The 25,702-nt window shown below is 37.8% G+C and overlaps 1 protein-coding gene, 1 long non-coding RNA gene and 1 pseudogene across 8 annotated transcripts in view; 2 read left to right on the top strand and 1 right to left on the bottom strand.

Moving 5' to 3' along the window:
- The first annotated feature begins 1,725 nt into the window (after positions 1 to 1,725).
- LOC106988518 (60S ribosomal protein L30-like) lies at positions 1,726 to 2,291 on the top strand (annotated as a pseudogene).
- Positions 2,292 to 12,311: 10,020 nt separating this feature from the next.
- Positions 12,312 to 22,445, top strand: STEAP1 (STEAP family member 1). Of its 3 annotated transcripts, none has more exons than XM_015086961.3 (5): positions 12,312 to 12,451; positions 16,213 to 16,324; positions 18,566 to 19,078; positions 19,665 to 19,829; positions 21,950 to 22,445. In XM_015086961.3, the coding sequence occupies exons 2-5, from the start codon at positions 16,244 to 16,246 to the stop codon at positions 22,205 to 22,207; spliced, it is 1,017 nt and encodes a 338-aa protein (XP_014942447.1). In that variant the 5' UTR covers positions 12,312 to 12,451; positions 16,213 to 16,243; the 3' UTR covers positions 22,208 to 22,445. The 3 variants fall into 3 exon arrangements, with proteins under 3 accessions (XP_014942447.1, XP_014942448.1, XP_014942449.1); XM_015086962.3 differs by having other exon boundaries at positions 12,326 to 12,451; positions 16,239 to 16,324; XM_015086963.3 differs by lacking the exon at positions 16,213 to 16,324 and having other exon boundaries at positions 12,339 to 12,451.
- LOC128314798 (uncharacterized) overlaps positions 14,202 to 25,702 on the bottom strand; it is a 129,391-nt gene continuing 117,890 nt past the window's right edge. For 3 of the 5 annotated variants that reach the window (XR_008296853.1, XR_008296850.1, XR_008296852.1), the window contains 3 exons: positions 17,090 to 17,214; positions 15,890 to 15,940; positions 14,202 to 14,550 (listed from right to left, as the gene is read on the bottom strand). This is a non-coding gene — a long non-coding RNA (uncharacterized LOC128314798). Of the gene's footprint in view, positions 15,137 to 15,889; positions 15,941 to 17,089; positions 17,215 to 23,570; positions 23,710 to 25,702 lie in introns of all 5 variants that reach the window. The other 2 variants (XR_008296851.1, XR_008296854.1) reach the window with 2 other exon arrangements.

Raw genomic sequence — 25,702 nt, 5'->3', positions numbered from 1 at the left:
TTAAATTAGATGATCTTAAGTCTCCTGCCAGAAAGTCTACAACTTTGGGGCAGGTTGTAATCAGGACTGAGGAACTTAACAGCTTCTTCAGCCTCCAAATGCAACTGAGGGCCGCCCTTCCTCTGCCCTTCATTCCCTCTTTCTTGCTTTACACTGCCCTTTCCTTCCTCCTACTGCCAATTCCCTGCCTTCATTCAACACTGCCCTCCATTATTCTCCGGTAATAATGGTAACATTCATTGAATACTTTCTATGCACCACACAGTTCACATTCATTTTCTCATTTAATCCTGAAAACTACCTCATGAAATAGGGTAAATTATTTTCTCATATAGACCATGAATCTGAGTCTTAGAAAGATGGTTTTTCCTTCACTCTACCTCTGATCGCCACATTCCAGTATATACAAAAAAGTAATGAAGCAATTATTAAACACCTGGTATGAAGTCCTTGGCCACGGTGACCAGAATAAAAGGATCACATGGTGAAGGGTGAATAGTTAGTAAAACACACAAAAAAGCTAAACCCAAATAGGTCCTTCTATACATAGTAACTTAATTATGAAAAAGGTGATGTTCTGTAGGGAAAGCATAGCTTGGCACAAACCACCACTCATCTGAAAGAAAATAAAATCATACCCTTACTTACCACGACATATAAAAATAACCTTAAGACACATTAAAGACTTAAATATATAATAAGGGATTGAAAATTTAGGAAAATAACTATAAGTAAGATTTTTTAAGAAGGTAGATTTACTTGACTTTATAGAAACAAATTGTTATGTGGGCAAAAGATGCTCTAACAAAATCAGTGAAGAAATAACCTGTGATCTATGAAGATATACTTGAACTTGCAGAACTTGCAGGTAATTAGAGAAAAACAAATTAAAATTAAAATAGCCATATTATGAGTTTGTACATATGTCAGTTTAGCAATGTCTCAGCTCACAGCTGCTGTTCATGATTCTTAAACAAATCTTTTAAGTAATGCCTGAGGTTAAAGTGGGGCTGTGAAAGCTGCTTGGGGAATGGGGTGATTTCTTTCCAGTAACCTGCATAGATCATGGTTGTGCTTCAGCTGTAGCAGAAGTTTGGGTGTGATGTGTCTACTTTGACCAAGGACAAGATCCCCATACTCACAGAAGCTAATATTCAACAGGTTAGGAACCAGAGAAAAACACTTTGGTCACCAAGACTTTGTTCCCTTTTTAATCAATTGACTATAAACTGCTCCAATTTTTCTATGCATATATTTTAGACTCACTAAGATGTTATGAAAGTTAAGGGGAACTATCAGATGCATCACATTGTTGTTGCAAAGAAAAGCTTTGTGCGCTTGAGCACATTATCCTCTCTAAGCATCAATTTCCTGATTTATAAAGTGAAAAAAGTACCTATTTTCAAAGAGTTTTATGCACATTAAATAAAATAACTTCTATCACCTCTTAGCTGTTAGAATGGCTATCACCAAAAAGTCAAGAAATAGCAAGTGCTGGTAAAGATGTGGAGGAAAAAGGAACCCTTGTGCACTGTTGGTGGGAATGTAAATTGGTGCAGCCACTGTGGAAAACAATATGGAGGATCCTCAAAACTTTAAAAAAAGAAGTACCATAGTATGCAGTAATTCCACTTCTGGGTGTGCGTTTGAAGAAAACAAAAATACTCATTCAAAAAGATATACACCCCCCCCCACTTATTGCAGCATTATTTACAATAGTCAAGACATGGAAACAACCTAAGTGTCTGTTGAAGGATGACTCAATAACTAGAGTGTGGAATATATGTGCGCACATGCATGTGTGTGTGCACACTCGCGCACAATGGAAAATTATTCAGCCATAAAAAGGAATGAAATCTTGGTGGGAACTTATTCCTTTCTTGCTCCAGCCATCTTGGCAGCTGCTCTTGGTTGGGTCCATCCCGCACCTAAGGCAGGAAGATGGTGGCCGCTAGGAAGACAAAAAAGTCACTGGAGTTGATCAACTCTAGGCAGCCACTCATTACAAAAAGTGGAAAGCACATGCTGGGATTCAAGCAGACTCTGAAAATGATCAGACATGGCAAAGTGAAACTTGTCATCCTTGCCAACTACTGCCCATCCTTGAGGAAATTTGAAATAGAATACTATGCCATGTTGGCCAAAACTAGTGTCCATCACTACAGGGGCAATAACACTTAATCGGGCACAGCACGTGGGAAATACTACAGAGTGTGCACTCCAGCTATCACTGATCCATATGATTCTGATATCTCATTAGAAGCATGTCATAACTGACTGGTGAAAAGTAAATCATGCAAAATTTTTCTTTAATAAAACTAGCCAGAGCTTGTTTAAAAAAAAAAGTGGGGCACCTGGGTGGCTCAGTGGGTTGAGCGTCCGACTTCGGCTCAGGTCATGATCTCACGGTTTGTGAGTTCGGGCCCGCATTGGGCTCTGTGCTGACAGCTCAGAGCCTGGAGCCTGCTTTGGATTCTATGTCTCCCTCTCTCTCTGCCCCTCCCCCACTTGTGCTCTGTCTCTCCCTATCAAAAATAAATAAAATGTAAAAAAAAAAAGAAAAGAAAAGAAAGAAAAAGAAAAGGAATGAAATCCTGCCATTTACAACAACATGAATAGATCTTGACGGCATTATGCTAAGTGAAGTAAGTTAGACAGAAAAAGACAAATATTGTATAAGCTCACTTATATGTGGAATCTGAAAAAAAATTTAAAAACTGAGCTCATAGACATAGGGAACAGATTGGTGGTTGCCACAGGTGGGAGGAAGGGATGGAGAACAGGTGAAGAGGGACAAAAGGTACAAATTTCCAGTTATAAAATACATAAGCCACAGGATGCAGTGTGTAGTGTGCTTACTATAGTTAATAATACTGCATTGCATACTCGAAAGTTGTTAATAGATTTTAAAAGTTCTCATCACAAGAAAAAACATTTTTTGTAACTATGTATGGTGACAGATGTTAACTACACTGACTATGCTGATCATTTTTCAATATATCCGAATATCGAAACATTATGTTGTACACCTGAACGTAGCACAATTTTATAGGCCAATTATACCTCAATAAAAAATAATAACTGATGGAAATGCTTGAAATGGTAAGAATTTGGTACCAATAAAATCAGTGAATATTAGATAGTAAATAGTAGATAGTAGATAGTAAAGGATAGTATGTAACGATACGCATATATATGTATATGTATATACACATAAGCAAACATAGATGATGTTCAGACACACACAGGAGTGAACATACCAAATCTGATTGATGCCTACTATAAGCCTCATGGAAATTCTTAAAAAAAAATTTGTAATCTCTATGTATTCTTGAGAGAGAGAGAGCCAGTGAGGGACAGAGAGAGAGGGAGACACAGAATCTGAAGCAGGCTCCAGGCTCTGAGCTGTCAGCCCAGAGCGGGGCACGGGGTTCGAACTCAGACACCATGAGATTATGAGCTGACCCTAAATCACTCGCTTAACTGACTGAGCCATCCAGGGGCTAAGCCTCATGGAAATTCTTTAGACCTTGGAATATGCGCAGCTATCATAATACCAACACAATCACAAAAAAAAAATGCCATCCTTCTCTCTTTACAGTAAGTTTGAAAAAATCTGGTGAAACAATGTATGCAGAAAGCAGCAGAGGCAGATGCCCTGGGCTCTTTCTTCATGTTCACCACAAAGGGCTCTGGCGCCACCGTGTGGCCACATAGCACAGCAGCCCACCACTGAATCAACTCGGCAGAAGCTGTGAAGTCTGGACTTTCCAAAGGCCCCCTTTCCACACTGAGAAGATGAATATGGTTTCCTTGGTAAGAACCCTATCCCGCCTCAGACGGAAACAGTGCATAAAGTTCGCTTTAATTGTCCACCAACCTATTTCTGTGTTTTGTGTTGAATTATCCCAACTGACCACTCTCCCTGTGAAGTTCATGATGTTCTTAAGGATTCTGTAGCTGCCCTTATCAGGAGAGATAAGCATGTTGCATGATGAACTAGAACATGATCAGGAAAGAGCTATAATAGAGGTGTGTAGACAAAAATGAGGGCGTTGGGGGAGGCTAACTTGAATACAAAAGCAAAACTAAAGACAGGCTGACAGCAAGGGCTGAGTGGGAGAATTCAACTCAATTTTTTTTTTTTTTTTTTAAGCTGCAGTTACTATGAGTCATGCTCTCTGCTCAGGGCTAGAGATATGAAAAAAGCTAACACTTTAACAAGCTCACTGAGGAACGAGAAATCTTCAGGAAGTCCTAAGGAATCAAAACCAATACACTTAGAAAACCTCTGGTTAACCCAAGGAAGCAGTGCTTTGGGGGAAGAACCCTACCAAGTTTTTAAAGCTAATTTCTAGACATAAACATGTTGCTAGACAAGAGTAAACTTCAATCGATATATGCCACTTCTGGTTTTGGAGAGAAAACAAAATCTTTCTTTTTCCCCATGAAAAAACTTTCACTCTTCAGAGGCCAAGTTCAAGAAACATCCACTTCTCCACTATATTTTCCATAACAGACTAAATGCCAAATCATTGCTCCATCACTTCCATAAATTTTAGGCACCTCTGTCTGTATTTTATTACCCAGTGCTTGGTTCTAAGTGCTTCTGCAATTTTTTCACTAGTGAACTCAGTTATTCATATATCTTATCACCCCATTTTACTCAAAGGGCATACATTCTGAAGACAAAGAATAACTCATCAATTTTTGCAGTTTTTTTTTTAAATTTATTTAGAGAGAGAGAGAGAGCATGTGAGCAGGGGAGGGGCAGAGAGAGAGAGGAGACAGAGAATTCCAAGTAGGCTCAGCACTGTCAGTGCAGAGCCCCACACGGGGCTTGATCCCATGAACTGTGAGATCACGACCTGAGCCGAAGTCAAGAGTTGGACGCTTAACTGGCTAAGCCACCCAGGCGCCTCATCAATTTTTGCAGTTTCAGAGTCGTACCCTCCATCCCGTTCAGCTGGTCTTGACTCCCATCAGACCAAGGCTCACTCACTGTCCTTCACCCCTCCCCACAAGACTGTGGGCATCTCACATTTCTCTTCTTTCTCCTAATCTCTGAGAAAAAGGGGGCCCCTGCTTCTGCCCAAAGATAATTTTTCTGCCATGTTCTGCTTCTCCTCTCTGTTCACTTTTCTCCAGTACCTAATTCCATCAACTAATCTCTTTTTTTCATAGATCTTCAATCTCTCTCTACATGCAGCTCTCTTCTTCTCAGCCTATAAGAAGAATCTAATCTCTCTCAACCTTGAAAGAATGTTCTCTAGCTGCTGCTCCAGCTCTCCTTCCTTTTGTATCCAACCTATCGGGGTCTGTTCCCCACTTCTCCATTGCTGCACTCAGTATGGCTTCCTCCCTCAATGTTTGCATACAGTTAACTGAGTCATCTCAAAGGTTGAATCCAACAGTCTTTTTTACTTCTTACCTTATTTGACCTTTTCATAGCACTTCACACTGTCGACCACTTGCTCCTTAAATTCTCCCCAAGAAGAAGCAATTTATCAGCTCTTTGCGATATACTATGTTCTTTACTAAGCCTGAGAAATCAAATGAAAAGAAATGGCCCCTGCCTCTGAACAGTTGACAGTTTAGCAGAGAACACTGAGTACAAAGAAAGGAAAGTGCAGAAGTCTCTGAGTCTTCTGGTTCTCCTACTGAACTTTTCCATGTTCCCCTTTCCCTACAACAAAGGTCTCTTCAATTTTTTTATCATATACCCTATCTATGTATACATCCCTAATATACTTATAAATATAAGCACATATATACAATCATAGGCTAAAATCTGAACATAATAAGGTAAGATTTGTCACTATCTATGCTAGATATAAATCCACATTTCGAATGGTCTTCTGGATGGCTTTCCCAAAAATTATTTTGTAATGAAACTGACAAAGAGGTTTAACTTGAAGTAAGAAAAAATGCCAGCTCAAGGATATTTATACACTGTTGGTGGGAATTTTAACCGGTACAGCTGCTATAAAAAAGAAAAAGGAAAAAAAACAGTATGGCAAGTTCCTAAACAAATTAAAAATAGAACTACCATATCATCCAGCAAGCCCACTTCTGGATATATACATACATATATATATATATATATATATATATATATATATATATATACACACACACACACACACACACATATATACATATATATACATATATATACATATATATGTGTGTGTGTATATATATATATATATATATATATGAAGGAAATAAAATCACCATGTTGAAGAGATCTCTTGAAGAGATGCATTTGATATATTATATTATGCATTTGATATATTATATATACTCAAATGCAAACACATACACACACACTGGAATATTGTTCAGACATAAAAAAGAAGAAAATTCTGCCATTTGTGACAACATATATGAAACTTGAGCACATTATGCTAAGTGAAATAAGGAAGAGAAAGACAAAGAGAAAGATATCACTTACATGTGGAGAGAACAGACTGGTGGATTCCAGAAGCCAGGGCAGAGGTGGGGAGGTGTGGAATGGGCGGAAGTGGTGAAAATACAAACTTCCAGTTATAAGGTGAGTAAGTCCTGGTGATGGAATGTATAGCATGGTGACTATACTTAACAATACTGCATTGTATATTTGAAGATTGCTAAGAGAGTAGTGCTTAAAAGTCCTCACCACAAAAAGAAAATTGTTAACAATGTGAGGTCATGAATTTGTTAACTAACCACGTTACATGTCAATTATATCTCAATGAAGCTGACAAAAAATAAAAACAAAAGACAGCAGCCACAAAACATGCCAGTTCTTTCACCTTCTTTTTGTTGGCTTATGCTTTCATTATAGATATTTATCTTCAAACTGCAATTTCTTTGCAAGAGTCTTTTAAATGACTGCTTAAGTTGACTTATAGAATTCAGCATAATGATAGACACACACACACACACACACACACACTGCACTTAATGAGTATTTATTAACAAAGTAATATGCATTAGGGCTTTGGTATTTTCTGTGCTAAGAAAAAAAATATGTTTCGGGTCCTTAGGAAGACTTTAGAAACCCAAAGTGCTGAAACTGGAAAAGCTGCTAAGAAGGGGCTCTGGGTCACTTTGCATAAATACTCCTCTCTCGGGAATATAAATAACATGTCATATAGATTTGCCTTCTTGGTACCCCTAGTATTGCTTTTCAGTTATGGCATCTGGCAATTTTTTTAATTAAAAGGAAAAATTAATTCTATGGTAGCAAGGAGCTTCATAGTGGAACCAAGCAGTGTTCCCACTGAGTATTCGCCACGTCCAGCCGTACCTGGCAAGCCAGCAGGAAGACCGTGTAAGAGATCCTCCACACAAGGATGCTCATGGTCAAGACATATAAGGGCTTGCTTTGGTACTAACACCCTCCAGTGTAAGACTAAGCTGTGAGTAACAAGTTTACCCTGAACTTTCAAACAGGCTTCAGAATGAGGAAGACATTAAGCCCAATGAAGGAAGAAATCAAAGTTCCCAAGCTTGGTATGAACACAAGGATCAGAGTTGGAGGTGAATGGAGAATGTGGCAGAGACTTCTAGCTGTTCGCCAAAATTTGCTACCCATTTCCACGCTAACAGACCTTAAAAGCTGGCCACTGGGCCAGAGACTACATTTCTCTGCCTACCTTGACACATGACTAAATTATCAGCAATAGAATGTGAGAGAAAGTACAATTTCTGCCTCGATAATTGCTTTGGACTTGTACTCTCTCCTTTTCTGCCAGCTAGACCATGGATCTGCCTACGCCACGCTTCAACCATGATGCCAAGAACAGTGCCCTAGGAGACAGCAGAGCTGCCAGATGGAAGGGGTCAGTATGGTGTGCCTAAATGACGTCGTGGAGCAGAACAACCTCACCAACATGGAATACCCGCTGCAGGACTATTACAGGACAGTGAAACCACTTGTTTAAACGCCCTATTTGGTCTTCTTTGTCAGAGTAGCTTAGCCAACACTCTAACGGATACCGAGGGGAAACTGAATGGATTATTGGATGGTTTCTGTTAACTGTTACTCTCTTGAATCCACCCTCCCCCCACCCCAACCAAGTACAGACTGAGGAAACTTTGGCTGCGTATTTGTGGTTATAGAAGTAGTGTTAAACAAGAGAACTGGCATCAAGCGGACTTTGGCTGAAGTCCCAGCTTGACCTCTAAAAACTATACAACTTTGATTGAGTTACTTGAACTTTCCAAGCTTCAGTTCACCTGTAAACAGGGGATTATAGCAATACAGTGGGGATACTGAGAGAACCAAACACAGTCCTGGGAAAGAGTAGGAATTTCAGAACTGATAGTGTCCTTTCTTCTGAAAGCTCAAATCCAGGAATCAGTAGGCATGGTTCTTTATGCCAAGGACTTTTTATAAGCCAGAGTCCATTACAAGAGACTTTAGGTCTAACTCTACCAATCAGCCTTCTTGAACTATGTATTGAACCAGCTCCCCCTATCCAACACTCTCCAGCTCCCCATTTCCTGCAACCCAAAACAGGTAAGGCTGTAATTTCTGTGACAATGACAACTCTGGACCTACATGTTCCTATAGTAGAAAACAAGAAGGATACAGACTAAGGAAGGTGGGTAAGAGTGTGTCCTGTTTGAAAGAAATAAGTAACAATGGATATGTGCCACAGTTTTTCTCTAAATGATGTCTAGACATTCATAGGCTCCATATTTATGTGCCCAATACAACTTTTCTGAGACCAAGGACTAAAGTCACCTTCCACAAACATTTACAATGAGTCTATTCCATCAATCCCTATGTTACAAGAGATACAAGGATTAAAGTTGGCAAGGTCTCTACTTGCTTAAAGTTCACATTTTAATGAGGATAACAGAAACACATATAAAAATATTTAATATAGACAGACTCTAAAAAGTGCTATATCAAACAAGCTAGGGTATGGGCTTAGCTACTATAACAAAGAGGACCAAGATGGAATGGTTTAAGCAAGAGTGTATTTCACTATCACATAACGTCTGATATACACATGTGGTGAAAGGAGAAATTGCCTAGTTTAAGTAATATTATGGAAATTGTGAAATCTATCCCCTTGGTCCTAGTGCTTCTTTTTCTTCTAAGATACAACCCTTTTACAGCTCCCCAGTGTAAATCTTCAAGTTACTGACATTTCACTCTCTATACTAGAACAGATTTTCAAAAAAAGCACTGAAATATTTATTTATAGTAGGATGTAAATAACTGGTGAGGCTTAATATGGTACCTTTTCCAGGGACTTTAGCCCTTTGATGAATTACAACAGATACAAAGACAATAGGGGTGCCTGGGTGGCTCAGTCGGCTAAGCATCTGACTCTTGATGTCAGCTCAGGTCATAATTTCTTGGTTGGTGGGATTGAACCCTGCGTCAGATTCTCAGGCTCTACACGATGGTGTGAAGCCTGCTTGGGATTCTCTCTCTCTCTCTCTCTCTCTCTCTCTCTCCCAAAATAAGTTTTTTAAAAAAGATCCAAAGAGAATAGAATATATTTTGTCATGGAATTCTGAGCATCATTAAGCAGTATTTGGGCAGAGATAGATCTGTGAGCACCAAAATAAACCAGCTATTCTTAAAATTTACCCAGAACAGATGTTGAATCTTAACAGTGTTGGTAAAAGAACAATAAATTGGGTTGGGGTAAATTACGTGGAAGAATTTTTTAATCCCAAACCCAACAGTAGAACTTCTGTCTACTCCCAACCACCTTCACATACAGACTTGGGGACAAACTAATCACACACAGTACTTTGATCATTAACAGGAAATCTTGAGAGAGTGAAGAGAATTTATCATAGAAGGGTAGCAGAATTAGAAAATTAGGCCAGTAGACCTTTACCATGTGTGCATTAAAATTATCATTTTGACAAAATATTTCTTCATGAATTTCAGGTAATTTTTTCCTTGTCTTAAGATATATCTGACCATTCTTAGTAAGTAGACTTGGAAATATGTTGATCATAATTTGAATTAGTGTGCCCTTAGGAGTTAGTTTGATTTCCCAAGGAGATAAACTAAAAAAAATTTACTGTGTATTGCTCTTGTGATTATTTTCAATGGTGCGATCATTTTTATCTTTTACACCATCATGCTCCATTCTTCTTAAATGGCAGTCATCCCATCAAGTTCTAAGATTAAGTTGCTTATTGGTCAGAGAGAAGTATTCATAGATACTAAATTATTGTTACTTTCCCCATGACATGTTCATGTGAAAGCACTAGTTTAGTTCAAATAACACTGAAGAACTGTTTTGTTAGTATACTCTCTTGCTATAGTTTAAGTTCATCACAAAATATTCTGAATGATCCATATTCAATTGTAGCTCACAGTTGAATTCCTATTTTAAAATTCTCTAGTGTTTATGTGTCATGCCAAAACCGGTAGTCTGATTTTCAAAATTTTCAAAATTCAAACCGGTAACACTGTTTTCGACAAATCATACTGGTTTTAAAAAGTTTGTGCTATATAGAGGTTGACTCAGAACATTTTACATGCTTTGGCTTTGTGTTTCTCAAAAAAACAAAACAAAAACAAAACACTGTTTCTTTATCTCATACCCAAATCACAGGTCATTTGTATGCAAAAATTGCAGAAATTTCATTTGTAATATTAACCCCTGATGACTCAGTAGAAGTTCTTTAATACCATGGTTTTTTAATCCAACATTGTGTTGCCTTTATAATATCTACAAACTAATTTGTAAACAACCTCATATTTTCAATCTTTTCACTTTGAAATATAGGGTTGCTGGAGAGGAGGTGGGTGGGGCAGATGGGCTAGATGGGTGATGGGCATTAAGAGGGGCACTTGTTGGGATGAGCGCTGGGTGTTATATGTAAGTGATGAATCACTAAATTCTACTCCTGAAACCAATACTACACTATATGTTAGCTAACTTGAATTTAAACTAAATTAAATTAAGCTTAATTTAATTTTAAAAATTTTAGTTTAAGTATAAAACAAAACATTTGGGCTTGATTTTACAGGTTTGAATTAGAAGAAGAAAAACAGTTTTAGTTGGAATTTTCTATAACTAGCCAACTTATATTAATATAATAATAACTTCCTTATTCTCTTCATGTGCAAAATATATTATTAAAAAGAGAATGACCTTTGTTCTACCAAAGCTTAAAAAATGAAAGCAATATTGCTTTGCTCAATCACTTAAAACCCAAGATCATTTGAAAAATTCAACAATGCTTAGACTCATTCTTAATTCTTTGTGGTTTGTGCAATAAATACAGAGAGTTTTTTTTTCCAAAACTTTTTTAAGTGATTATTTTCTAGTTTCACTAGAAATAAAGTGTAAGATTCTATTTCTACCACAAGGCGTCAGTCCATGGTAATTTAATCTTCAAAGGGCTTTAATATTACCCGGTGGAAAGTCAATGAGTACAAAAAAAATACATATTAAAACAGGCACAGCCCTTAGTTGATTACAATCATGAAATTGCAGTTGAGAGTTTATCTTCCTTTGTTTTTCTAATCAGGTTAGCTCTGGGGATGTTGTGTACCAACTCCCCAAATGTTGCAATTCAGGTTTCAGACACGCTAACCCTGAGGCTGGTTCCAACTCAGAGTTAAATCCCCCGCACACATTCTCTTTCTCCATAACCCTCATTTTTTAAAAACACCCCAACACTTTTAAATAGTGACAGCTTTAATTTCAGCTTGGAGTACCTGATTGGGTTAGGTATGGGAAGTTGGCTTTAATATATCAGAGGCAAGGAAGAGGAGTTAGCATGGAGTTGAAGGGCTTATGATAGAGTTTGTGCAGTTTAGCGTGCAAGATTTGCACAATTTAGGGGGCAAGTCACTCTCAGAGATTCAGATTCGGATTCCTCAACTGTAAATAGCAGTCACTTCATTGAGTTGCTGCGAAGTTTTAAGTGGACTAGCTAAGCTCTAAAGCAGTCCATGTCATAGTGTGATCTGAGAGTGCTCCAGCATCACCTGGGAACTTGTTAGAAATGCGGAAACTCGGGTCCCATCCCAGACTTTCAGATCAGGAAACCCTGAGGGAGGCCCCAATCAGTGTGTTAGCAAGGCCTGCAGGTGATACGCATTAAAGTTTGAGCACCACTGCTCCAAAGAATTACACCAGTGTTCGTTACTTAGATTAACCAAAGTGGGAGGCCGAGGAGCAGACCTGAGGCAGGAGACAGGGCCATTTCAAAGAAAATTGGGAGCAGCCAGGTTGCAATGTGGGGATACCCTTGATTGGGTCTCTGGGACCTCCGAGGAATGCCACTCCAAGGAGCCGCGCGGACTCCAGGCACCTGCAGGTGGCGCTGGACGGGCCACTGACACGGAGGCGGGGTCTGCAGCCAGAGTGCAGGCTTTGGACTCCCAGGGCTTGGACGCCGCGTGGGGCTGGCACTTTCCCGCAGCAGTTGCGCCGCAACTTACCGTCCGGACGGTTGCGCCTAGAAGCGGGTGAGTCCCTAGAATCGTCCCAGCTCGCCGCTTGCTCCCGGTCTCCGGGTGCCCCTGGGAGGGCGGGCGCGGGCTCCCAGTCTCGGGAAGGGTGTAGCGGGTTGCAAGCCTCCCAGCCCTGGGGCGGAGGCGCTCGGGGCGAGTGTAGCTCAATTCTCCCCTTATGCGCGGCTCCAGGACGCGCTGCCCTCCTGCCTAGCTCTCCCCGGAGCACACTGCTCCGTTGTGGCCGGTCCAGGGGCTGGGAGCCAGGGACTCACAAGGAAGTCTTTTCGCTAGGGGCTTGGGGAGTATGATGGGTTATTAAGTTTGTCCTTCGGTTGGGTTCTGATGGCAAGTTTTCCAGCTTGGCAAAATCGCGGCGGGTTTGCATAGCATTGATGAATGGTACATAGTGCTTAAAATCGTGTGACTTGACTTCAGGTTTCCTAGTAACAGGAAGTTTTCATTTTAAGTTCTGGGAACATTAGTCCTACTCTTTCAGGATCTGGTTTGAGATTCAAGTTCTCTCCAATAGTGGATCAAGGCTTCATATATGTCATGGGTCAAACCCACCAGAAGGGGTTTATAGACATAAACATTTACAAACACTTCTAAATTTCTTACCCTGTATTAAAAAAAAAAAATCCCACAATATCCTGACATTGACTAAGATTTATTTAACACAGATATTAAGCAATGCTTTAAAAAAAAAAAAAAAAGAAAAAAAAACCAGCCCAGTGAAAAAAAACATCTTCTCTTTACATAGTTAAATGTGGTGAAGCAAGTATATGCTTGAAAGTTTAGAAGGTTTGGAAATGCAAAGCAATTCATATTGTATTCTAGTCATCCAGTTTCTTCATATTCTAAACTCTTTGACAAAAACATGAGTCAGTTGGGCTGTGTCAATATTTAGCAGGAACATCAGGTCAGCAGCCATCCTGGTACAGCAAAACAGAACAGTCGCATCAAAAATATGTTTTGCTTTTTAAATGGGATGAAAGTTAGAGAACTTTGGGTCAAATCTGGAGTTCCAAACATCTGAACACTATGTAGTTTCCTGTTTTTTTTTTTCTTTCATGAAAAGATTTTACTGTAGAATTTAAATTATACATTTGGTTAATGTCTGATGGAAACCAACATATTTGATTTGACTGGTATTTTATTTTCTTGGTTTCTGGCACAAATCTAACTGTGGACCACAGAGCCAACAGGCTCCCTCACTGCCCTGGACTTTTCCTTGGCCTTGCTCTTCTGTATGGTCTTCCTACAATGCAGATGAATGGGTGGATACTTCTCCAAGGCCACTTTGCCTTTTCACCCAGATTCTGTATGAAGTGGCCCTCACTCAGCAAATGCTGCCAACTTGCTTGACGCCCCAGGACCAGGTCTGCAAGAGAGCCCTCACCCTTTCCGTGCCACAATCTGTCTATAAAACTGCCTTCCTTTAGAATTCATTGCATTACCATGTGGTTAGTTGTTGAAATTTCTGCCCTCTCCCCTAGACTTTGAGGTTTTGAGAGCAGAGGCTCCATCTCATTTAACTTCACATTCCCACTGCCTAATATTGTTCACAATAGAATTAATGAGTTTATATTGAATAAGTGTAGATTTGTGTGTTAACATCTTTGCCATCCTACAACTCAGAGTTAAAACATCTAAACGTAGTGCATTATATTTTGTTCGATTACAGTAGATAAAACTTCTATTCTTATTCGTAGACACACACCCACCTCCCAGAGTACTCTATAATGTTGGTTAAATCACTAAATGATTTGGAATAATATTTATTAAGGAAATAAACTGTGAGCTCCTCCAGAACAGACATAAAGTCTCATTTCTTTTTCCTCAGTGTCTATTATAAAGTTGAGTTCCATAAATATCTGATGATTGGCATATGCTTTACTCAGGAGTCTTTAAAATGCCAGCGATAGATACCCTATTGAAACTAAAGCAAAAAAGGAAATGTATTGGCTTGTGTGACTGAAAAATTCATTATCTGGTCTCCGGAACTCTAAATACTTAAAATATATCACCAGGACTCTTCTGTGTCTTTCCCCATTTCTTGCTTGTACTTTCGTGTGTTGGCTTTCTCCTGTTCTGTTGAAGATATCTTCCTCCTTATGGCATGTAGAAGAAAGCATAGAAGGCTTCAATCATCCCAACTTAAAAACATGTTAAAGACATCTCTTTATCTTCCACTTCCATATATAAATATCAGAGAGGGACTCTAATAATTCAACTACGGTTGTATGCCATCTGTAAGCCAATCAGTGCCATCAAGGAAACAGAGAACTGTGATTAGCCAAGACTGAGTCATATGCCAAAGGAGGGCCATTTCTCTAAATGGAGAAAATGTGGGCAGAATAAAACAAATATCCTCAGCATGAACACTGCAAATTTTCAAGATAGATACTATATGGAAAATGTTCTCAGAGCACTTCAACAAAGGCAAATGGTTGGCATTATATAAAGATGGCTCCTCTTTATTTTTTGAGAAAAGCAAACTTTAAAAGTTGGAGAATGCGGGCGCCTGGGTGGCTCAGTCGGTTAAGCATCTGACTTCGGCTCAGGTCATGATCTCACAGTTCGTGAGTTTGAGCCCCACATCAGGCTCTGTGCTGACAGCTTAGAGCCTGGAGCCTGCTTCAAATTCTGTCTCCCTCTCTTCCTGCTCCTCCCCTGCTCATGCTCTGTCTCTCTCTCCTTCAAAAATAAATAAAAACATTAAAAGAAATTTTTTTTAATAAATAAAAGTTGGAGAATGTTTAAAGTATTTTAAGCTACTCCTGGAAACAACTTTGCACTTAATAAAGTATTATAGGTGGTCTAAAATTCAGGAACACTTGGAATGTTTCTGTCAGCCAAGTTGTTGTATATCTAATCTGTTTTTCTCATTGAAGTGCAAATTGGTGAGGTAGTCCTCAGAAATAAATTTAGAGCTAATAAAAAACAGTGAATAATATTGTAATGTTTCTCTTCCTTAAAAAAAAAAAAAAATAATAATGCCACCCCAAGCCTGAGGAGGACCTGTGAAGGGTGTTAAGAAAGAGATTCTTTTGTCAGGCAGGAAGTTTGGAGAATTAGCATGTCAGTGATTGAACACGATTCAACAACCCCTTTGGAAATATACTAACAGTTCATGTCTTACCTACAAAAACCAACCTGTTACTCCAATGAGAAAATGACATTCTGAACATACAGCTTTTGGTCCTTTATGCCACTATCAGGGTCCACCTTTCCAAAAGCGTCTGTTCTGCTTACTGTCTGAACCTCAGAATACATTGTCCCCATAAAGTCATTTAATTATTTCAGATTCCAGTATCAACCCCAAAAGTCTATTCAACCCAACTTCCTAAAGGATAATCTTACATCAGCCAATTCCAACCTCTACTGATAGCATTGTGCCTCAAAAAAAAAAAAATAAAAAAAAAAAAAAGCATTCCTAATTCTATTTACCTTTGAGCAGAGTTGGCTTTCCTCTAAATGAGCACCAGGAGTCAACTTCTCCTAAAATAAAAGGTGACATCTGACTCTTTGAATTCCCTATAGACATGTTTGTCACTCATTGCACCAATAGTCAACAAAGAAAAGCAGTTACTGTTGACACAAGGGCACTAGTTTGAGATTCTTACAGATTATGTGAGGTTAAATAGTAAATCAGTCACTATCTGTATTTTAATTGTACTTTCTAGGCCACTCTCGTCCTAATGTGAGTAAATTTTTCATATTGCCCTATCTATCCAACATTAGACTCAAAGAAGATAATTGTGTTTTCATAGGTGGCTGAAGCAATTCTATTTTACAGAATTAATGGAGAACAGACAAGACATTACAAACCAAGAACCTTGGACAATGAAACCTAGGAGAAATCTAGAAGAAGATGATTATTTGGTAATATAATAATAATTAATTAAAATCTAGAAACATGATTTTAATGCTGTCCTCCATCTCCTAGGGTTGTAAAAGTGATTTTCACCCTAGCTGCCTGATATCTTGACTCTGATTCCTGTCACTGATACTGTGATGGGTGAAGGTATAGCGTGGTATGTAAGAGAAAGTCTACCTTGATTGACTTGTCATGGACTTAGTTGAATAACCTCAAATAAGTCACTGAAAATCCTGGGTCTTGGTTTTTCAATAAAATGAGAGTTGGACTAGTTCATCTCCAAGGCCCTTCCCATTCCTTCTAACATACTGTGGGTCTAAATTTGTAGAAAGAGTCACCAGTGCCCATATAACAGTAATTTTGTGAGCATGCATTTTTTTTTCCATAGGTATTATGGCAGCTTACCAAGAGATCATCAAGTTAATTGATGATTCACCATTTAAACAAATAAATTCCATTTTGGAATAAGAATCATTTGTCCCACTTTTGTGCCACCTTACATTACTCGACTGAAAAAGTGTTGGAAATTTTTTGTTCCAAACCCTTTTCACCTTTCTAAATGGTATTGCCTGCAGTTGTTACAGAAATTATTTTACCTTAATTATTTTAATAGGAAAAATAGTATATATAATAATTATATTAGTGTTACTTATTTATATTATTTTTGTTAATTATTTTAATGGGAATAATTAGATAGTACTACCACACATTCTATAAAATAAGTGTGCATAAAATAGAATCATCTTCATTTTTCAAGTTAACCATCTTACCTGCTGTTCTATAAATCTTCATCATTAACCAGAAAATTGATCTCAGTCGACTGTACTTAAGATTGTTTTAACATGCAGAGATGACAGAAGCTGTATCATGCTCAACTCCCTTCTAAATGGAGCACCTGGAAAAAGCATTGGATGTAACAGTGATTTATCACTGAAAGTAAAAGTCAAATGGCAAGAGGCTACTTTTAAACACTAAAAATGATAGAGAACTATGTGAATTAAGGTTATTCTGCATAAAATGAGGAAATGAACAAGATCATGACTAATATTTTGAGCACTAAAGTTTTATGGTTCTACATATAGAGCTCTAAGAAATGAGAAATAACATACTGGGTGAAAAAGTAAATTTATTAATTAAAGCAATACAATATGAAACATTCTAAGTTCTTATTTAGAAGTGTTGTGTTGTTTTGTTTTGGTTTGGTTTGGTTTGTTTTACCTTGCTTGTGTATCAGTTGGGGAAATGACCAAATATTCAAAGCATTCTTCTTTTGAGTTGTTGACTGCTTAGAAATGCAACTGGGTAAAGAAGTATAACTTTCTTAGGAAATAGATCATCCCTATGGGATTTAACTACTTATATAAACTTTGCACCTTCTGATAGAGTAGTTGACAATCACTAATTACACAAATGAGATATTTTAGAAATATAAAATCAAAGTATATCATGATGGAAATTAGATATTTTCATAAGTGTAATGACTATATTCTTCTTGATCCTTTGTACTTGACTTAATGAAGAATTCACTCTTTAATTCTTTGTGGAGAGTTGCCCAGTAACCAATAAAAATATTATAAAACAAATACAACTATCTATGTAACCTACAAGTATTATTTTTACCAAGGATTCCTGAATTTTTTTTTAAGTTTTTCAATTTTAGTTTCCCACTTACATTATTCTATTCTTTGGTGCCTTCAACATAGAAACACAATGGTGTGAGCTTTAATGGAGATATCTTCGGTCTTAAAGCATGTATCCTTCTGTCTTACAGAAAAATGAGTAACAGAAACTGATGGAGAATCCTAGAGGCATGTGGGTGGCTCAGTAGGTTAAGAATCCAACTCTTGGTTTCGGCTTGGGTCATGACCTCACAGTTCGTGAGATCGAGCCCCGTGTTGGGTTCTATGCTGGCAGTGCAGAGCCTGCTTGGGATTCTCTCTCCCCCTCTCTGCCCTTCCCCACTTATGCTTGCTCTCTCTCTCTCTCTCTCTCTCTCTCTCTTTCTTTCAAAAAATAAATAAATAAACATTTTTAAAAAATTTATAATGGAGAATTCTAACATAGCTAAGTCTACCTTTGGTCAGTGCTACATAGGACTATGACATCTTCAGCTAACCAGTATCCAAAAGCAAGGTTCTGAATGTCCTTTTTTACTAATAAGCACAATGAGCAAAATAAGTAATTAGTTGAAGAGAAATCCCATTATTTTGTTTAATTTTGAAATGTTTATTTTCTTTCCATTGTAGAATAAGGACTCAGGCGAGACCAGCATGCTAAAAAGACCCGTGCCTTTGCACATGCACCAAACAACCCATTTTGATGAATTTGATTGCCCCGCGGAGCTTCAACACAAACAGGATCTCTTTCCAAAGTGGCGCTTGCCAATTAAAATTGCTGCTATCGTATCATCTCTGACTTTTCTTTACACTCTTCTGAGGGAAATAATTCACCCTTTTGTAACTTCCCATCAACATTATTTTTATAAAATTCCAATCCTGGTCATCAACAAAGTCTTGCCAATGGTTTCCATCACCCTCTTGGCACTGGTTTATTTGCCAGGTGTGATAGCAGCAGTTGTACAGCTTCATAATGGAACCAAATATAAGAAATTTCCACATTGGTTGGATAGATGGATGTTAACAAGAAAACAACTTGGGCTTCTCAGTTTCTTTTTTGCTGTACTGCATGCGATCTATAGTTTATCCTATCCAATGAGGCGATCCTACAGATACAAGTTGCTAAACTGGGCATATCAACAGGTAGGTGACAATATTGATAATATCACTAAACTAAAAAGTCTAAGTCATCTACAGATTAACTCTATCTTATTTTAATATCAATACCCCAAACCTGTCTTGAAATGCTGTGCTGGGAATGTAATCTGCATTTTTAAATGTTTTAGTGTAACTCTTCATTGGGGCTTGTTATAAATAGTTTTACGCTGAGGATTTTTTTTTTCAGTTGAAAATAGTAAACTACAATTTGAACAACATAAATACGTGTTTTGTTCATGGACAGGGCCACACAGCAACCTTCTGCCACCCTCATGAGATTACTTTGTAACTCTAATTGTTCTTCCCCACACAAGCATGCACATTACAATTCTAAGCATCAAATAACTATTACATAAATTAATAAAACAGATTATGTAAATGTTGCATTCAAGGAAAGAGACTGATGTCTCCTATGTCACTTCGCTTAGAGGAATGCAAAAAAAAGTCACAGATTTGTGGAGGCTCCAAGTTAGTAGGCCCTCCCGTCATAGACGGAATGTAGAAAGAAGGAGGCTCATCTGCCAGAAACCAATGTTGTTTGCATGCCTTTCCTCTTTTCACCCTCTGGTAGGTCCAACAAAATAAAGAAGATGCCTGGATTGAGCATGATGTTTGGAGAATGGAAATTTATGTGTCTCTGGGAATTGTGGCACTCGCAATACTGGCTCTGTTAGCTGTGACATCTATTCCATCTGTGAGCGACTCTCTGACATGGAGAGAATTTCACTGTATCCAGGTAAATTATATATAAAAGAACTCTGGCCCCTCAGAGAGGCAAATCTTTTTGTGCTTATATATCATCAAGTATATTGACTTTACACCATAAAAAAGTAACAGATGGTTTTCCAATAGCAAAAATCCCACACTTATTCCAATCAATAATGTGCTCTCCAATCATTTTTCCCTGTTGCTTCTAAATAGAAGTGTTTTCTAGACATAAACAAAAAGGCATTACTCGAAGAAAAATATTCTAACATTTGAAACTTGTTAGACAATTTTCTATTCACCTACTAACTACAAAGGTGATATTTTAGGAATTTAATATCCACAGTTTTTAAGTTCCCCCAAAATGAAAATATTCTTTTGCCTGTCCCCTGATTTTATTTATGCCTTTTAAGTTACACAGCTTGGTACTATCCATAAAAAAGCATCTCTCCTTGAAATATGGAGTTTTATCTACCGAAGATATTCTAATATCTAATTTTAAAGGCTGCTTTTTCCAACTTCCATTTCATGTAGCTCTCTCACTGGAAGTTGCTGTATTCTTGGAATTCAAAACTGTCTCAGATTTACTGAGGTTAATCTGCTAGTGGTAGATTACACCCTAAGAAGAGCAATGTGCCAGAATTCACAGGGGGGATTCATGTCTGACCAGAGTCAAAGGACTACATTTAATTTAGTCACAGGCATTGCCAAGATTTTTTAAAAGTATATTGCTTTAGCTTTTATGGGTGGGCATTTTTGGAAATTCCCACAAAGTCAGACATTCCCCACTATCTCTTCTACAGGTCTATACATATACTTCTACAGACACTTTATCAGGACATCTGATGAGGTTGGAAAATATGTCTCCATCTGAATTTTTCTAGTGGAGCTTAGAAATGGCACCACATTTTCCAAGCACAGTATTTGCTGATTTTGTAGGCTCAGCATGGTAGGCATTAGAGTTCTCCATTCCTCATTAAATAACTTTCTTCTTACATTTGCTCTGCCTGTCACACATATGCTGAGCATCGCTTCTCAGATTTAATTAGGAATTCACACACTGCATCTTGACATTCCAGCCCATTCCCACTATGTACACAATACCTAACCCATAATAAGAATACAGTACATACTTGGTTAACTTGATCTTCAACCAATCACATGTATTTTTCAACTAATAACCTAGAAACTTTTCATTTACAATTCAAGAACTAGTTACTGCATAATTTACCTTGGAGATTTATATTTGAAAATATAAACTTAGCTATTTGATTGTATTCGTTGGGGCTTAAGAGTGCTTACTGCTGAATAATTGTGAGTTGGATTCATTCTGGCAGGCTAATGACCATTTCCAGTAAAATGAATCGAAGTCAAAACTTATCTGGAAAAGCTATTGTCAGAATGCCATAAAATTACGTAGGTGAACAACTGTTTTTAAGCAACTTTTTCTGGATAGTGCCAGGTATCCCAGTGCAAGTTGAAAATTTTCTTCACATCTTCATGTCTCTATGTGTTGTTCAAACAGTGGAAATAATTGTTGGTGTTTTTCTACTTTATCAGGATGTTTTATTTTTAACATGGGCCAAGTTTATTCACTTTCGTATCCATGTACCAAAATCAGAGTCACTTACTTTAGTTGCTTTCATAATTGGTAAAGATCACTAATACCAAATTGATTTTTGCACTAATCTTCAGTCAACCCATTAATATTTACCGAGCACCCAAAATGCACAAATCATTGTGTTGATTCTGCAGGGACCCTGTGATGAGTAAGAGTCCCTGATCGTAGATGTCTCTTGATAGAATGAAGGCAAATGCTCAAGAGACAAAGCGCCATCAATAAATGTCATAAGACAAATGAAAAAAATGTGGAGAAAAGGAAGACAGTGTTATTGATTGGCTGAGACTGAGAGGAGATTGATTGTGGATTCTCTTAAATAACCTGGGGACAAAGACATTACCCAAAGTAAGGCGGGGATATGTGAAAAGAATGGAAAGATGTGAGTGGACATTATTGACAAATATGATAGGGAAATAAACACAGGTGAATGAAAGAATTGCCAAGCAGCAGAATATATCCAGAAAAGGTCAGAAAAAATAAACTCTTACTGAACCAATCCCACCAACATAATCTTTTTTTTTCTTTTGCAGAGCAAGCTAGGAATTGTTTGCCTTCTGCTGGGCACTATCCATGCATTGATTTTCGCCTGGAATAAATGGGTAGATATAAAACAATTTATATGGTATACACCTCCAACTTTTATGATCGCTGTTTTCCTTCCAGTTGTTGTCCTGATTTGTAAAGCCATACTATTCCTGCCATGCTTGAGGAAGAAGATACTAAAGATTAGACATGGTTGGGAAGATGTCACCAAAATTAATAAAACCAAGATGTCTTCCCAGTTGTAGAACTACTGTTTACAAACATTTTTGTTCGATACTGATGTATTTTACCATAAACATTTCAAATTTGTATTTGTTTAATAAAATGACCACTTGAGGGTCTTCATGTATCTCTTTGGTTATGAGTCATGAGTTTGAAATATGTGTAGTTCTTTGTAGTTTGATTCAAAGCAATAAATAAAATAATCTTCAGCACATTCTCTATGTTCAGTAGAACTAACCATAATAAAACAATCGCATCTGATTTGTCAGAATGTATAGCATATTTATAAATAACAAAAGGCCATGAAGTACAAGTCCTTACTACTCACTAAAAGATATCATGAGCCATTAAAAAATGTATTATCTGAATCTACCATGCAAGTATATCTCGTATTTATGATTGTTGTTAAAGAAGTTTCATTTTCCTGTAGTGCCTGGGTGGCTCATCAGTTAAGTATGTGACTCTTGAATGCAGCTCAGGTCATGATCCCAGGGTCATGGAATCAAGTCCCATGTGGGGCTCCGCACTGAACATGGAACCTGCTTGAGATTCTCTCTCTCTCTCTCTCTCTCTCTCTCTCTCTGCCCTTTCCCACCCCACTCATGTGCATGCTTTCTCTCTCCTCTTTCTCTCAAAAGTAAAAAAAAAATTCAAAAAGAAGTTTCTTTTCCTGTAACTGGGTGTTATTCATGAAACAACAAACACAAAAAAACACAGATTCTGTCTATACAAGTAAAGAAACAGAATAGTATCAGATATATGTCCAGGCAAAATAAAGCTCAGGCTCTCCAGGAGAAAAAGTAAATTCACTCTTCTCTATATGAGTTATGTAGAACTCAGTTGAACATAATACACTGGTAAAACCTTGAACCTGTTCCTCAGAGAGCAACGTAGACATCTGCTGTCAGGACTCTGCAACCCAATTGACTGTACTTCACAGGTTTTTTATAATTAGCAAAACTAACCACCAACCATATCTTTTATGTAGATAAACGATTTGTTATGATTAAAAACAACAGAACTAATGCTAAAGATACAAATTAGGAAAAATAGTACATTCACTGAGTGTTCATTTAAAAAAAAAATTTATTCTGTTACAAAGGACTATTCTGTATTATTACATGGGGACCAAGGAGGCTTCTGGAATATAAATTTGAGTTCTATGCACTATTGAGATTCAGACTTACAGAAACAGATCTATGTCTGCAGATAGTGAAGAAGAGTTCAGAGTGGCACAATTGGAAACAGCAGAAAGTAGTGCCCTTGAGAAATAATTCACCATTAGAGAAGAAGGAATTTAGGGCTCTAGAATTGCAAAGCAGATCCTTCAGGGGGATATAACAATGGTTCACTTAACTAAGCATGTGATACATGTCATACCCTTACCAAGCAGCCCTGGGTTGCAGCAATCAAGTGCTTGCCCTCTCAACTGCATTTCGTGATGGCATAGTGGCAGCATCTCCAGGACTGAGAGGAAGAACTTGAGCTCCAGCCTTCTGGCAACAAGACATCATGGCGGCTGCAGCTTAGGAAACAATCCACAATATTACAAAGATAGTAATTTTTTTAAATGAAGATTGTTACTGAGAGGATAGATAGGAGAGTTAATGACATATGATAGGAAGACAGAATTTGCAGGAATTCATTACCAATAGAATATGAGGAGTGAGGGAGAAGAAGGTATTTAGAATGGGAATTCTAGGATTTGGTTAGCAGGGATGACTTAAAGAATGATGCCATGGTATTATTTACAATAGCCAAGGTGTAGAAGCAACCCAAGTGTCCATCCACAGATGATAAATAAAGATGTGGCATACATATATACAAGGACATATTACTCAGCCATAAAAAAGAATGAAATCTTGCCACTTAAAACAATTTGCAGTGGATGCAATCTGGAGGGTATACTGCTAAGTGAAATAAGTCAAAGAGAAATACCATATAATTTCACTCACATGTGGAAATTAAGAAAGCAAACAAACAAAGAAAAAGTCAGACATAAAAATAGACTCTTAAATATGGAGAACAAACGTGGTTGCCAAAGGGGAGTTGGGTGGAGGGTTGGGTGAAATAGGTGAAGGGAATTAAGTGTACACTTAGCGTGATGAGCCCTGAGTAATGTATAGAATTGTTGAATCACTATATTGTACACCTGAAACTAACATAACACTGTATGTTATACTAGAATTTTAAAAATAAATATAAATGAATGAATGGATGGATGGATGATGACATGAAACAGAACAGGGAATTCTACAAGAGATGATTTTTAAAACAAAACAAAAACTGTGAGTGTGTTCCATATGTTGTATGCTGTTTACAATCATCTCAGTTGCCAAGGCATGCGGTATGGTGTTTTAGTTTCAGCATATACACACGTAACTATGAAAGGCATACCGTTTTGGACAATGGGGGAGGGAGGAAATGAAGGTATTTCCCTGTTCCTTTGATAAGCTGATTTTCTTTTTTGAAACTTCTGATACAATTAATATGGTTGTGGAGCATAGTCATACAGGGTCTCGCCAAAGCACAAAGAACAGTACCTAGAAAAGCTGCAGGCCAGGAGCCCAAAGTCTTTCTCCTCACAGCTCTCCTTTCTACTTAAAATGAAGTCTACCTAGGGTTTATTTTCTGTAAGCACTTGTTCTTTAGGAATTTTACAGTCTTTCATTTAAAAAAAAAACTGTCAAAATGATGCCTTTTTATTATTTTAACAATAAATTCATTTAATGCTGTTTTAAGACAATACAAAAGAAATTTATGATTCTGATCTGATTTTCAGACCATAGACCACATGTCTGAGGAAGCCTGTAAAGAATTATGGCCTATTAAGCACAGGATCTGTAAAAGATTGGTAACATTAACTCTGGAATTGTCTTCCAAGAAAATGAACACGTTTTAGTAGCTCCTTTTTCTAAAACTGGTCTTCAAAGCACAAGTGTTAGAAATTTTCCAGTTTGGACTTAATGTTAAATTTTACTCGGTTAATTAGAAGTCCTCTTTCTTCATGCCAATTTTTCCAGGTGTTTTCAAGATGCCCTTTGAAGAGGTAATAAATTATTTGATCCATTTGTGGAAAATAATCCTGTGCTTGAGTAAATTAATGAATCACTGATTTGTGACCATTACACATGACCTGAGGCTAAAGTTCAGTCCCTTCTCAGCTAATTCTACTTCTTCAGCTGGTCAGGGGGTCCTCACGTTTATTGTTAGTCAGTATGTGACATTCCCAGAACTATTAATGGATGCCCACTTTAACTGTGCCAAGAACAAGTTGCCAGTTCATGCAGCTGTAAAGTTATTGACCTGGAAGAGACCAATGAGATCACCTGAGCTGCTAATCCCTTGCCCGGAGGCATGACCTCACTGAAATGAGGCTCCCTCAGCAAAATGTTTGTATTTCTGGACAATACTAAAGAGAGAGAAAAAGGAAAAGAAAACACAAGTGCCGGTATTGTAATGTGAGGAAGCTGCTGATCTTCCAGAACCCATACTCCCCTGCACATCAGCCAGATCAG

Source organism: Acinonyx jubatus, chromosome A2 (genome assembly GCF_027475565.1).
Source record: "Acinonyx jubatus isolate Ajub_Pintada_27869175 chromosome A2, VMU_Ajub_asm_v1.0, whole genome shotgun sequence".
Classification (NCBI taxonomy): domain Eukaryota; kingdom Metazoa; phylum Chordata; class Mammalia; order Carnivora; family Felidae; genus Acinonyx; species Acinonyx jubatus.
Note: the sequence above shows the minus strand (reverse complement) of the source record. Positions and strands in the feature narration are given on the sequence as shown.